At 43.0% G+C, this 14,935-nt stretch overlaps 1 protein-coding gene across 2 annotated transcripts in view; it reads right to left on the bottom strand.

Annotated features, from left to right (window-relative positions):
• Positions 1–14,729, bottom strand: part of si:dkeyp-97b10.3 (NACHT, LRR and PYD domains-containing protein 1) — an 83,424-nt gene extending 68,695 nt beyond the window's left edge. Inside the window, exon 1 of one of the 2 annotated variants that reach the window (XM_060834195.1) lies at positions 14,392–14,729. In XM_060834195.1, the coding sequence (XP_060690178.1) occupies positions 14,392–14,429 (38 nt within the window). In that variant the 5' untranslated portion in view covers positions 14,430–14,729. Of the gene's footprint in view, positions 1–13,422; positions 13,488–14,391 lie in introns of those variants that run through there. The other variant, XM_060834194.1, reaches the window with a different exon arrangement.
• Positions 14,730–14,935: the final 206 nt, after the last annotated feature.

Below are 14,935 nucleotides of genomic sequence, written 5' to 3'. Positions count from 1 at the left end.
AGGGAAGGGGACAGTCAGATGATCTGGCTCATGTTGGAACTAATGATGTGTGGGAAAAGGAATTGTTAAAGCATTCTTTCAATGGATATGGGTGTCACCGGCTAGGCCAACATTTGCCCATCCACAACTTCTCTTGAAATACTGATGGTCCCTGTGGTGGAGGTACAGTGTGGTTAGCAATGGAGTTCCAGGAAGGAACGGGAATATAGCTCTAAGTCAGGATGGTGTGTGGTTTGGAGGGAACCTCTGGTAGTGTTCCTGGGTGCACCTGCTGCTCTTGTCCTACTAGGTGGTGGGGATTGTGAATTTGGAGGGTATTGTGAAGGAGCTTTAAGTCACGCAGTTCATTTTGTAGATTGAGCTTGGAGTTGAATAGATTGGCATTGGTAGATTGGTTAAGATCCAGTAGCAGAATTTTAAGAGCTGGGGAGGAAGTTAAAGAGTAATACCTCAAATGTAGTAATATTTGTACTTTTTTTCATCAATGCCATATGCCCATGATTATAGAACCATTAGGATAAGCCAGATTAATGCATGGTTGGAGAAATTACATAGATGGGAGTTCTTTGAGGATTCCTTGGTACAGGGCCAATTCTATTGCAAGACAGATTTGTACAAGATGTATGGGTTACAACACAATAAGATCTGGACCAGCCTCCTTAGAAAGTTACTTAACCAGAAGTCTGTAAACCAATTGGTAGACAGGCGGGGCACCAGGATAATGTATCAGACAGAGAATAAAAGGTGTACAAGGTCTGAGAGAGAAAAACATCATGGGATTAAAAAGTCGGTCAGAAATTGGTAAGATTAGACAGGGGGAAATATGATGCAAATTAAGATGGGTTTGCAGTGCATGAACATAAATGTCCGGAGTGAGGTGAATACAACCGGTAAGCTTCAGGCACAGGTAGCCACATGAGACTATGATTTCATGGACATAAAAGGGGCTGATAAAGAAGAAATTGGAAACTCAGTGTTCTGCTCGACAATGTATTCAGGAAGGTTAGGCAAGGAAAAGAGAGTGGGCAAGAAACTAGCAGTGTTGATGAATGACACTTGTTGCAACATAGAGAAACATGATGTAATTGAGGGATCAAAGACAGAAACGAGCTGATTAAAAACAACAAACAAATGATCAACTAAATGCTAAACAGCAGCAGACCAAATGGTGGAATCAAGGCAAAAAAAATCAATTTTCAGGCAAATATCAGAGGCAACAGCTAAGTGATAAAAGGGGGTTGTAAATTATCTAAATAAACACTGGGAATTTATTAGTGCAAAAGGCAAAGAAAGGAATGAATTTCTAAAACACGTGCAAGAGATTTTTATTGACCAGGATGCTTCAGGCCAATGAGGAATGAAGTTGTGTTGGATCCAGGGCGAGGAGTGAAATGTAGCAACATTTCAGAGGAACAGCAATTGAAAAATGGTGATCACTATATTCAACTTTACAGCTGTTATGAAAAAGGACAAGGAAAAATCAACTGTGAAAATCTTCAATTGGAAGAGAGTTCATTTCAGTGAGTTTGAAAGGGATTTAATTCAGTTGGATTATAATCAAAGTTTGGGAGGTAGATCAGTAAATGAGTAGATAAAGAGTGCAGCTAGAAAAAGCACAACAGGTCAAGCAGCTTCGGAGGGGAAGGGGAGTTAACGTTTTAGGTCGGAACCAAATGAGCAATGGTAAGCCTGCAAATTATGTAAGTGTGATAGTCAAATTATCACAAGTTAGAAAAGAAATGCACCCAAAGCTAAAAAGCCCTGCATGACATTAGAGCTCAAAATTAAAGAAAATAAAGGAAACCTGAGATCATTTTTATATTTGCAATTGTATGTACCAGGAAGAATTTAAAGGTTAATAAAAAATGCAAACGAAACCTATGAAAATAGATTACTAGATAATATATAAAGAACTCTCAAGTCTTCTTTTAGCAGATACACATGAAAAACATAGTCAAATGAAAGGCTGAACCATATAGATACCAAAGAACACCTTCAAGCGCAGGCTGAGGTACTAACTTAGTACTTTGCATGTGTTTTCACTAACCATAATGTAGTCAAAGTCATTGTAAAAGGTAGTAGAGAAAACAGGTAGGGATACAAAGAATGTATTTAAATGGTTGGCAGCATTCGGAAGTAGAGAAGTTAGCTCATCCAAATGGTGCATCCTATTCTGCATCCTTAAGGTAGTGACAGCCAAACTTGTAAGACTCAGCCACATTTTACCAATCCTCATGCAGTAACGTCAATGTTTGTTAAAAGGTGATTTAAATGACTTGATTTAACTCCTTGAAGAAGTAATAGAATTCATAAGGGTATGTGGTTGATATTGTGTACATAGACTTGACACCAAAATTGGAGGTTTAGTGGACAGCGAAGAATGGTACCTCAGATTACAACAGGATCTTGATCAGATGGGCCAATGGGCTGAGGAGTGGCAGATGGAATTTAATTGACATAAATGCTAGATGCTGCACTTTGGGGAAGCAAATCTTAGCAGCACTTATACACTTAATGGTAAGGTCCTAGGGAGTGTTGCTGAACAAAGAGACCTTGGAGTGCAGGTTCATAGCTCCTTGAAAGTGGAGTTGCAGGTAGATAGGATAGTGAAGAAGGCATTTGATATGCTTTCCCTTATTGGTCAGAACATTGAGTATAGGATGAAGGTGAGGACTGCAGATGCTAGAGATTAGTCAAGATTAGAGTGGTGCTGGAAATGGATAGTAGATTAGGCAGCATCTGAGGAACAGGGAAATTGATGTTTTGGGCAGGAGTCCTTCCTAATGAAGAGCTCCTGCCCAAAACATTGATTTTCCTGTTCCTCTGATGCTGCCTAACCTACTGTGCATTTCCAGCACCGCTCTAATATTGAGTACAGGAGTTGGAAGGTCATGTTGCGGCTGTACAGGATATTGATTTGGCCACTTTTGGAATGTTGCATGCAGTTCTGGTCTCCTTCCTATCGGAAAGATGTTTTGAGACTTGAAAGGGTTCAGAAAAGATTTACAAGGATGTTGCCTGGGTTGGAGTTTTTGAGCTAGAGGGAGAAGTTAAATAGGCTAGGGCTGTTTTCCCTGGAGCATCAGAGGCTGAGGGGTGACCTTATAGAGTTTTATAAAATCATGAAGGGCATGGATAGGATAAATAGTCAAGTTTTTTTCCCTGTGGTTTGGGAGTCCAGAGCTGGAGGGCAGAGGTTTAGGGTGAGAAGGGAAAGATATAAAAGAGACCTAAGGGGCAACTTTTTCATGCAGAGGGTGGTACGTATATGGAATGAGCTGTCAGAGGAAGTGGTGGAGGCTGGTACAATTGCAACATTTAAAAGGCATCTGGATGGGTACATGAATAGGAAGGGTTTGGAGGGATATGGTCGGGGTGCTGGCAGGTAGGATAGATTGGGTTGGGATATCTGGTCAGCATGGACAAGTGGGACCGGTGGGTCTGTTTCCGTGCTGTACCCAGACTCACCTCCCTCTCTATTCCCCCCCAACCCTGCACATTTTGGACTGTGGGAGGTAACCAGAGCACCTATGGTAGATCTGCAAACTTCACACAGTCACCCAAGGGTGGAATCAAACCCGAGTCCCTGGTGCTGTGAGGCCACTGTGCCACCCAAGAATGCATTTGACAAAATATCATGTCAGCTTTTTGGTAGAAAAATTGAAGCCAATGGCAGTAAAAAGGCACTAGTGGATTGGCTAAAGGAGAAATAGCAAAGATGAATGGTTGCTTTTCAAACTAGTCAAGTGTGCAGTCATGTTCTCTGATGTGGGGGTTCAAACTAGGGACCACCACCATTTCAAACATATAATATCCTGGACTTGGGTTTACAGGGAATAATTTCATAGTTTGCATATGACATAAAATTCAAAACACCAAGCACAGTATACTCAGCCATCAAGAAGATATATACAAATGAATGAAATAAATAGACACATGATAGTTGAAATTTAACACAGAGATTTTAATAGGAAGAATAGTGAGAAGCAAAACATACTACAAACATATTATGAGGGAGGAGAGAAACAGATTGACCTGAGGTTACACATACACACTTCTCTGAAAGAGGTAGCACAATTGCAAAATCTAATAAGAAGGGCATAACAATTTCTTGGCTTTAAAAAACAAGTACAGAAAGCACACGGATTACACTAATGTTGTGACTAAACCTTTAAGAAACACTGAATAAGCTCTAGCTGAGCACGCAGTTAATTTTGGACATTGCCCTTAGTGAATAATGCAAAATTCCAGAAAGCAGAAGAAAGAAACAGGATTTCTTTCAAGACAAGGTTAAGGGATGTTCAAAATCTTGAAGGTTTTTGATAAGGGTAGGTCAGAAAATATTTCCATTGGGAGAAGGGTCAATAATGAGAGGACACCAATTTATGGTTATTGGTAAAAGATTAGATTCAAAGTTTGTGAGAAGATTTGTAGCTTGAGTGCTCGTTGTTGTGGTTCTGTTCACCGAGCTGGGAGTTTTTCTTGCAAACGTTTCGTCCCCTTTCTAGGTGACATCTTCAGTGCTTAGGAGCCTCCTGTGAAGCGCTTCTGTGCTGATTCCTCCGGCATTTATACTGTATAAATGCCGGAGGAATCAGCACAGAAGCGCTTCACAGGAGGCTCCCAAGCACTGAAGATGTCACCTAGAAAGGGGACGAAATGTTTACAAGAAAAACTCCCAGCTCGGCGAACAGAACCACAACAAAGATTAGATTCTTAAAAATGTTCTCTTAAAGATGTAATGTCATTGTCATTTAATCATTCTAAGTGTAATTAGTTTTTGTTGAATTATTTTAACATGACATTACTTAATGACTTCTAATGAATAAGTGTAGTTGAGTGAAGTAAGTGCGTAAGATGGTATGAGGTGAGTTAAGTGGGGAGGTAGGAAGGGTAGCAGATGGTTAGGGTGGTAAGATAGCAGGTTGTTTCAGTTGTTGGTGGTAGGCCGGTGAGATGGTAGGTGGTTAGAATAGTATCGTGGTGGGATGTTGGAAAGATCTGACTTTAACGACATGTCAGCACATAAATAATGGACCAACCTCCTATCACACTGTCCATGTCTATAGTTTACCAATTCTTTATTAAAAACAGCTGGTGAAGAAAACTGAACTACTTTCCAGCACCAACATCTTCAACTTACTGACCTGTATATCTCTAAACCAAAGTTTCTCAGAGTATATCATTTATAGGAAGGGATGCAAACAGTGTTCAAGGTGAAAAAATATATGATCACGCAAGAAGTTGAATAATGTGCTTGTTAGCTTGTAGAACTAAAATTGTAGCTGAGCACATACACGGTTATAAAACTGGTTTCAAATTCTGTGGCACAAAATCACAAAATTACAGGCTTATTTCTGTGCATTCTGGGCTTCTAGAAAAGTATGTCTTTCTATGAGTAAGTTTACAACTTTATTTCAAATGAATAAGAAGCAGCTACCAACAAAACCAATGTTTTTATAACAATTGATGCTTGTACCATCAATAAGTGAAATTAAGATTGATATTAGAAAATGTTTTATGATGAAAAACCCCTGCTTAATTCAGTAAAATACAAGTGTTTGACTTCAAGGCTTTAATGTGCACTTGGGTGATTCAGATTTTAAATGGACATGGTATTGGATTGGAAAACTGCCAAAACCTTCTCCACATGCATAATGAATTATTGAAACAAATTTCATGTTGATGCATATTGATATTAAATATCTTCTACATATTTGCCTCATGAATGGTGAAAGGTCACTTCTGCAAAATGCCAGAAATGGAGTTGCATCGCACTGCTTTTCAGTGTTTAGAGCACCACTTTGAATCCCAGGCTTTAAATAATGAAAACAGGCCTTTGTAAATTTGCATTTCAGGAATTTGCAAGGATTTGGCTTTTGAGCATATCCTTTTGTTGCAAGTTCTATGAATTCTGTGCTAACAAACAGGCTTAATGACTTGGTCATGTTAGCAATTTTGAGCAGAAGCTCAAATTTGACTGTTAGATGCTGGGGGCAGCAGAATTTCCCACAGCAGTGAACATCAAGTCAACTCTTCGGTTTTTCTCACTCACCAATTTGCAACAAATCAACCTCTTTCACAAGATAGGCACAGTTGAGGAGAGTACTCAGCAGAATGACCAGATGCGTAAATCACTCGAGTGAGTCTTCAAATCCACTTTTCTAGTGGGCAGCCACACTCAAACCTCACAAGGTAACGGGAGATATTGAAGAAATGGGTGTGACTGGATTGCTCTGCAGAAAGCTAGACAGACTCAATGAGGTGAATGGCCTATGTCTGTGGCATACTGGCTCAATGTCTCATAGGGAGTGACACAAGAGTAACAGGTCAGCAACATAACAGGCTTATTCTCCAACTCACTCTTCCATTGAGTGTGGTTTCCAATGCGGGAGCAATATCATTGAATCTCCGACAAATGCTTGACATTGATGAAGACAGTCATTGCTGGAGTTGTATGTCAGCACCATGTGAAGGTTCAGATACAACTGACTCTGTGGGAATTGCCTGGGAAGTTGAAACTTCTCATCCGCAATTAATTGGCACCTGGAAGCTCTTGAGATACTCCCAACTCTAAATTAGTGTCAGAGATTTTGAAAGGTTCTGATGCTAATAGGCACCCCAGAGAAAGAAGACTCAAAAATTGATCTGACCCTTGAATAACTATTAAACCTACAATCAACAGACCACCCCACCCCCTTCGCTGACCTTTTGACTGTCCCCCCAGTCTGACCCCTGTGGACATGGTGCCCTTGTTGTAAGATAATTGATAACATTCCCACTACACTGTTGTCCTTATTCTCTTCAATGGTACATACTAATGGGAAGGCCGGAGCTGTTAGAATATCCTTGTTAAGTTTGTAGGGCATATCCAACACAGTTCAAGTGACTGTCCAGGATCTTGGAAAGCTTTCTGAGTGTTGAGACAAGCTGTCAGTGTTCCATCAAAATCCTGACTTGCAATGTTCAGGTGGTGTGAAGACTTTGTGAAGTCAACAGTTGAGCCACAGTTTGCAGTGACTGCACTGCTCTTGACATTACACTAGGATATTAGTAGTGGGGAATTATCTGATGTTGGTACAATTGAAGATTGCAGGTTATTACTGAGGGATTATGATATGCTTTGATTTGGGGTCAGGATGACAGAAGGTTTGGAGAACACTGGTGTAGTCTTTTCATATATCAATACCTTCATGGACAAGTCTGTCTGTAACATGAGGAGAGTGAGGACTGCAGATACTGGAGAGTCAGAGTCAAAAGGTGTGGCGCTGGAAAAGCACAGCAGGTCAGGGAGCAGGAGAGTGGACACTTTGGGCATAAGTCCTTCATCAGGAATATGGAGGAGGTAAGGAGGCTGAGATATAAATAGGGGAAAGGAGCTGGGTCTGGGGGAAGGTAGCTGTGAAGGCGATAGGTGGATGCAGGTGGAGGGTCATAATGATAGGTTGATGGGGAGGGTGGAATGGATAGGTGGGAAAGAAGATGGACAGGTAGGTCAAGTCAACAGGGTGGTGCCGGGTTAGAGGGTTGGATCTGGGATGAGGTGGGTGGAGAGATAAGGACACTGATGAAGTCGATGTTGATGTCGTGTGTGCCGAGGGTCCCCACATGGAAGATGAGACATTCTCCCTCCAGTAGTCAGCTGGCTAGGATTTGGCGATGAAGGAGGCCCAGGACTTGCATGTACTTGGGAGAATGGGTGGGGGAGTTGAAGTGGTCATCCACTGGGCAGTGGAGATGTTTGGTGCATATCCCAGAGATGTTCCCTGAAATGCTCTGCGAGTTGATGTCCTATCTCCCTGATGTAGAGGAGACCACATTGAGAGTAACAGACACAGTAGATGAGATGGATCGATGTACAGGAAAATCTCTGCTAGATGTGAAAAAGTCCTTTGGAGCTTTGGATGGAGGTGTGGGGGAAGTGTGGATGCAGGTTTACACCTCTTGCAGCAAGGGAAGGGGGTTGAAAGATAAATAGAGGGATGGGGGTGGGGTTGGGGTGAAGGTAGCTGGGAAGGTGATAGGTGGATGCAAGTGGGGGTTAATAGTGATAGGTCGGTGGGGAGGGTGCAGTGGATAGGTGGGAAGGAAGATGGACAGATAGGAGAGTGCCCCAACCGGGTATGCAGGATAGTTTGGTGGAGGCATGAACCTCAAGAGGGAGTCACAGAGGGAATGGTCTCTGCGGAATGCAGATAGGGATGGGGAGGGAAATATATCTCCAGTTGTGGAGACTGATTGTAGGTAGTGGAAATGGTGGTGAAATGGTGCAGTAACTGAATATTAGTGGGGTGGAAGGTGAGGATCGGGGGGGTGGGGGGGAGGGTTCTATCTTTGTTGCAGTTGGAGGGGAGGGGTTCAAGGACAGAGGTGCAGGAAGTGGAGGAGATGTGCTTGAGGACATTTTTAGTCATTGGGAGAGGAAATTGTGGTCCCTGAAATAGGAGGCCACCTGGGAGTGAAAATGCTCCTCCTGGGAGCAGCTATGGCGGAGAAATTGGGAATAAGGGATCGCATTTTTACAGGAGTCGGGGTGAGAGGAGGTGTAGTCCAGTTAGCTGTGGGAATCAGTGGGTTTGAAGTAGATGTCCATGTTGAGTCAATCGCTGGAGATGGAAACAAGAGAGGTCCAGAAAGTGGAGGGAGGTGAACTTAAGGTCACTGTGGATGGTGTTAGTGAAATTGATGAACTGTTCAACCTCTGTAACATGCAGTGAGGCGAGGTCATCTATTTGACACAAGCCCAGCCATAGAATTGTACAGTACCGAAGGGGCCATTCAGCCCATCGATTGTTACCTGCACTAGTCCCACTTTCCCACACTCGGCCCATAGCCTTGAATGTTATGACACTTCAAGTGCTCATCCAAGTACTTTTTAAAGCTTTTCCTCCTCAACCACCTTCCAAGGCAGTGCATACCAGACACCCACCACCCTCAGGTTTTTCCTCAAATCCCCTTTAAATCCTCCTTTCACATTAAGATTATAGCTCCTTGTTATTGAACATCAACTGAGGGGAAGAGCTGCCTTCTATTCACCTTGTCCATACCCCCTCCTAATCTTATACATCCCCCCCTCAACCTTTATCATCTTATAGCCATGTCTTTTAGGCCTTGATAATTTTAGTTAAAGGTTACATTGCCCAAGCCACCATAGGGGTCACCTAAATGCTGCTGAACTAATATTTCTTCCATCTAGTACATCACATCTATGATCCAGACACTGATGCAACAGTACTTTCAGAAACGCTGGTTTCCATGATCCTGTTACGTCAGTTACAGCAGATGTTCTGCAAGAAATGTGTACACGTTTTCATCCTGTGAGGAGCTGAAAACAGAATCTATTGCCAACTTATTCTGGCATGAATTCTTCCCACAAGTAGAGGAAGCAACTTCATCTGTTACAGCTAAACATTCACAAAGTGACCAATAGTCACAAACAAGTTTCAGCGAATAGGTTCTCTCAAACATGAGCCCAGAATTAATTGTCCTCAACTACAACTTGCATATAGAGAGTACCTTCAATAGAAAAAGGCATTTCGTAAAAGCATACTTATTTAAACACTGAAACCAATGGAGGTATTGGACATGTAACAAAATAATTGGTCAAAGAGACAGGAGAATGCACCGTGGCAATGCCTCTACCAATCAGAGTTAACTTGTTAATCAAACAGAACTCTCCTCTCAGAGAAAATGCGGATTGCAGATGCTGGAGATCAGAGTTGAGAGTGTGGTGCTGGAAAAGGACAGCAGGTCTTTTCCTGTTTCCTGATAAAGGGCTTATGCCCAAAACATCAATTCTTCTGCTTCTCAGATGATGCCTGATCTGCTGTGCTTTTCCAGCACAACACTCTCAACTCAGAACTCTCCTCTCTGACGTATAAATGTTGTTTTCCCTTTACCATGCTTCTCCTTGCTGGTTTTGCCAGTGAATGCAAGAGGAAAAGCTTCAGCAAAATTTGTCTAACTTTTTCAGCCATATTCAAGTACTGTGTTACCAAATTACTACATTAATCTTCCTGACTTCTACATGTTTCTATGGAAAGAGGTTCTAGCTCTCTCATTCTAAACTGGAAAGGTTTATCAATTCCGCTTCCAATTCAGCCTGCCCTCATCTCTGACTCCTGCCTTCTCCTCCTTGACATTTCTGTACCTGTTTCTGGGGATAGGCTTGCCACCAATATTCATTAAAAACCCACTGACTCCCATAAGTTACCTCGACTAAATATCCTCAACTCTCACTTCCTGTAAAGACACTGTCCCATTCTCCCAGTTTCTCCACCACTATCATATTTGTTCTGATGATGCTATCTTCTGCTGGGATGGAGGTCCTCAGGAATATCCACCCTTTTCCTTAACCAAGGATTCCCAACCATCATGGTCAACAGAGCCCTTAGCCATGTTCGACTCATCTCCTGCACTTCAGCCCTCACCCCTCTCTTTCCTCCCACAACAGTGATAGTGTTTCCATGCTGCTCTTTTATGACCCCACCAGTCTCCTCATCAAAACGATGGTAAGCTGCCATTTCTGTCACCTCCAATGCAATGCCACGATCAGCCACATATTCCCCACCCCTCCCTTGTCAGCAATCTGCAGGGACTGTTCCCTCCAGTACATGCTGGTCCATTTCTCCTCCATTCCCAACATTGCCTCATACCTCCATGGCACCTTCCCATGCTCTGGCAGAAGGTATAATACCTGCCCATTTACCTACTTCCCCCCCCCCCCAACTATCCAAGGCCCCAGACACCTTCCAGATGAAGCAGCAATCTACCTGTACTTTACTCAATCTAGTCTTCAGTATTTGCTGCTCACAATATGGTCTCCTCTACATTGGGGAACATGGTGGCTTAGTGGCTAGCATTGCTGCCTCACAATGCCAGGGACCCAGGTTTGGTTCCGGCCTTTGGGCAACTGTGTGTGTGGAGTTATCATATTCTCCCTGTGTCTGTGTGGATTTCCTTTGGGTGCTCTAGTTTCCTCCCACAATCCAAAAAGGTGCAGGTTAGGTGAATTGGTTGTGCTAATGTTCGAGGATGTGTTAGTTTGGGGTAAATGTAGAGTAATAGGATAGGTGTATGGGTGGGATACACTTTGAGGGTCAGTTTGGACTTGTTGGGTCAAAGGGCCTGTTTCCAGTGAAGCTCAACACAAGTTTGAAGAATAACAAGTTGTTTTCTGCTTGGGGACCCTACATCCTTTGGGACTCAGCACTGAGTTCAATGACTTTACAGTCTGATTGCATCCTTCCATGTTCTTACTCCACCTCCACACCCAGTTCTGTTATGATATGGGCTGCTTTTAGCATACCTAACCCATTTGCACCCACTCTCAGGCCTATTGTCACATTGTTTGCTTTCAGCAGGGACTATCCATTGTCTGCTACCCTCAGTTCTCATATTTCAGCTTCTCTTCTGTCCTGTTCATAATCCCTTTATTTACCTCCCCTTTCATATCTCTCTCCCTCTGAGCTCCATATTCACCTGGAACCAAAACATTGACTCTGTTTTCTTCCCACAGATGCTGCCAGACCTACTGAGTTTTCCCAGCAATTTCTGTTTTTGTTCCATTCCACCTATCTGCCTGGCTTCCCCTTCCCCGCCCACACCAGTTTTTCCTAACTGCGATCAGTTCTGGTGAAGAGTCACCAAACACAAAATGTGAACTCTGTCTTCTGTCTACAGATGGTGCCAAACCTGCTGAGTTTCACCATCAGTTTTGGTTTTTATTTCTAGTTCAGTATGTCTTTCTTGTAATTCTGGACTTTTAAACTAGGTGTCAATTCAGCAACTCTCACTGAATCCTTTTTATATGTTTCTACAGGAAACCCAATCATGAGATTATGCAATCGCATTGCACTTTCATTCTGTATTACATTGCCCAGGTATTATATCCCAGCAAACTATTTGATTTGGCACTGTCTTCTTGTGCTTTGAATTGCCTATTATATGAAGCTGAACAAAAGGAATGCATCATGGAGCCTACCCTTAAATGCTCACCACTAGTTTCAATGGAAGTTATATCCAGATTTTTTAAAGTTGGTCTATTATGTAAGGATTCTTGTCTGTTGTTATTAGAAGCTGCGTTGTTGCTTCTTATAACTTCCACAACTAAAATGCAGCAACCTTCATAGCGAATTGATGAATCCATTGTTCAGTAAAAGCAATTCAAAGAACAAAGAAAATTTATAGCCCAGGAACAGGCCCTTCAGCCCTCCACGCCTGAGCCGATCCAAATGTACTGTCTAAACTTGTCGGTCAATTCCTAAGCATCTGTATCCTTCTGCTCCCCATCTACTCATGCATCTGTCCAGACGCATCTTAAATGAATCTACTATGCCTACCTCTACCACCTCTGCTGGCAACATGTTCCAAATACCCACCACCCTCTGTGTGAAGTACTTACCGCATGTATCACCCTTAAACTTTCCACCTCTCACTTTAAAAGCATGACCTCTCGTTATTGAATCCTTCACCCTGGGAAAGAACTTGTCTCTATCTACCCTGTCTATACCCTTCATGATTTTGTAAACACCCCACCCCAATCATTTTTTCTAGTGAAAATAAGCCGAACCTACTCAATCTCTCTTCATAGCTAGCACCTTCCATACCATACTAGCACATCCTCCTAAACCTTAGAACATAGAACATAGAACAATACAGCACAGAACAGGCCCTTCGGCCCACGATGTTGTGCCAAACATCTATCCTAGATTAAGCACCCATCCATGTACCTATCCAATTGCCGCTTAAACGTCGCCAATGATTCTGACTCTACCACTCTCACGGGCAGCGCATTCCATGCCCCCACCACACTCTGGTAAAGAACCCACCCCTGACGTCTCCCCTATACCTTCCACCCTTCACCTTAAATTTATGTCCCCTTGTAACACTCTGTTGTACCCGGGGAAAAAGTTTCTGACTGTCTACTCTATCTATTCCTCTGATCATCTTATAAACCTTTATCAAGTCACCCCTCATCCCTCGCCGTTCCAACGAGAAAAGGCCGAGAACTCTCAACCTATCCTCGTATGACCTATTCTCCATGCCAGGCAACATCCTGGTAAATCTTCTCTGCACCCTCTCCAAAGCTTCCACATCTTTCCTAAAGTGAGGTGACCAGAAATGTACACAGTACTCCAAATGTGGCCTAACCAAAGTCCTGTACAGCTGCAACATCACTTCAGGACTCTTGAATTCAATCTCTCTGCTAATGAACGCTAAACCTTCTCTGCACCCTCTCCAAAGCGGCTACATCCTTTTGGTAATGTGGTGACCAGAACTGTACACAGTATTCTAAATACAGCCGAACCAATTCGTGCATGGAAACCTGAGAACCATGGGGATAAGTGCTGCAGCTCTACTGATTCTCGGATACTGCTTGACCTGTGACGGCCCTGTGGTTTGCTACTGAATTATACGTACTTGTTGTACCTTGCTTGCAAATACAGACCGACAGCAGTATGTCTTTCCATCATTCACGATCGTTTTCAACATTACAAAAGCAGCTCTGCTGCAGCGTTCTGGGAATTATTCAGGTACGGGCACGTCAGGTTTCCAATCTGGAAGCTAATTTTAAAATATAGTTCTGTGGTGAACTATTGGCAACCAGCCATGCAAATAGATGTCACAGCCGGCGATCGTTTCTTTAGCGGAAATCAGCGATTCTGAACAGAATAATTAAGCGACTGCATTTAATAGCTGTAACAGAGAAACACTTGCAGAGAGAGAATATGAAATATTTACAGCGCCTTCCAAACTGTAGCTGTGAATTGTCATTGTCAGGATTCCAGGCGATTTAGTTCCATTTCTCCACTTCTGGCATATCTGCACTCTCTGCCAGGTTCAGGAAGGGCACTGCCCACCCTCAGCTCAGCACCAGTCTCTAATGCACAATGCACTGTAAATAGAGGCTCTTCACCTGTCCTCCAGGTGAGCTTCCGAGCGCATTGCATTCAACAAAGGAGTTCCTGGGGGAAACCGAACACATCTTTTTGCTCATAAAGTCCTCTGCCCTCGTCGCAGCGGGGACCCGAGTTATTTTAAGCGTGTTTTTTTTTGCTAACTACAACCACTGATTGCAGGGTTTAAAAACAAGTCTTTGTTCGAAAAACATGGCGCCAAGGACAGTGTCTAAGACACACCACGTTGAATTACCAAAACAATAACAATGGAAACAGGAACTTACCCAAACAAAGAGAAAAAATACCCTCGGCAGTCCCTAAAACACCTTTCTGAGGCATATCTAAGCACTTCACTGTGACCTGGCACATGCTGATGTAATTGTAAACAACTATACTGTATTCAACTGTTATTTTTAAACGAGGAGCGCAATACACACATAAGCACAAGGGACTTAGTTTGAATTCTCTCTAAAGCTAATTCCTCACTGACCTGGCTTGCATTTCTTCAACAGAGCAGTCTGCAACCATCTCTCTCCATGTAGTGGACAAGCCTTCGGTGTTTTTTTAATCTCTAAAAGCGGGTGGCGGGAAGGAAGTTGAACTCCTCTTCCAGTGAGCACAATTGGAACCGTACAAAGAGAGGGGGTGGACAGAGAAAGTGCTGCTTTGAATCGGCAGGAAGCAGAGAGCATGAAGTGCTGGAACAAAGCCAGTGCATTTTGAATACAAGGAAACGGAGCTGAGTAGGAATGCTGCGAGGCTGTTGAGCGCAAAGACCGAGGAGAGATTTAACTGCAATGGGTATAAATTACATTCTGAGCCAGGAGCCACCAGTGTCCGACTTGAAAGATAGATGCAGTGTTCAAAAGATCAAAGGTGTACCCGCGTGGTTCTATTTCTGCCTGTCTCTTTGTGGAGTTCCTACTCCAATCCTCGTCGGGTCCCTTCCCATACTCTTTCTCCGGCAAATAGAATACATCATGGGTGCTGTTTCCCTCGCTGCTTTGGAATTTGAAAATGTATCAATTCCCATT

The sequence above is a fragment of the Hemiscyllium ocellatum genome, chromosome 13 (assembly GCF_020745735.1).
Source record: "Hemiscyllium ocellatum isolate sHemOce1 chromosome 13, sHemOce1.pat.X.cur, whole genome shotgun sequence".
Taxonomy (NCBI): domain Eukaryota; kingdom Metazoa; phylum Chordata; class Chondrichthyes; order Orectolobiformes; family Hemiscylliidae; genus Hemiscyllium; species Hemiscyllium ocellatum.
The sequence above is the reverse complement of the archived record's forward strand: the minus strand, read 5'-3'. Positions and strand labels throughout refer to the sequence as shown.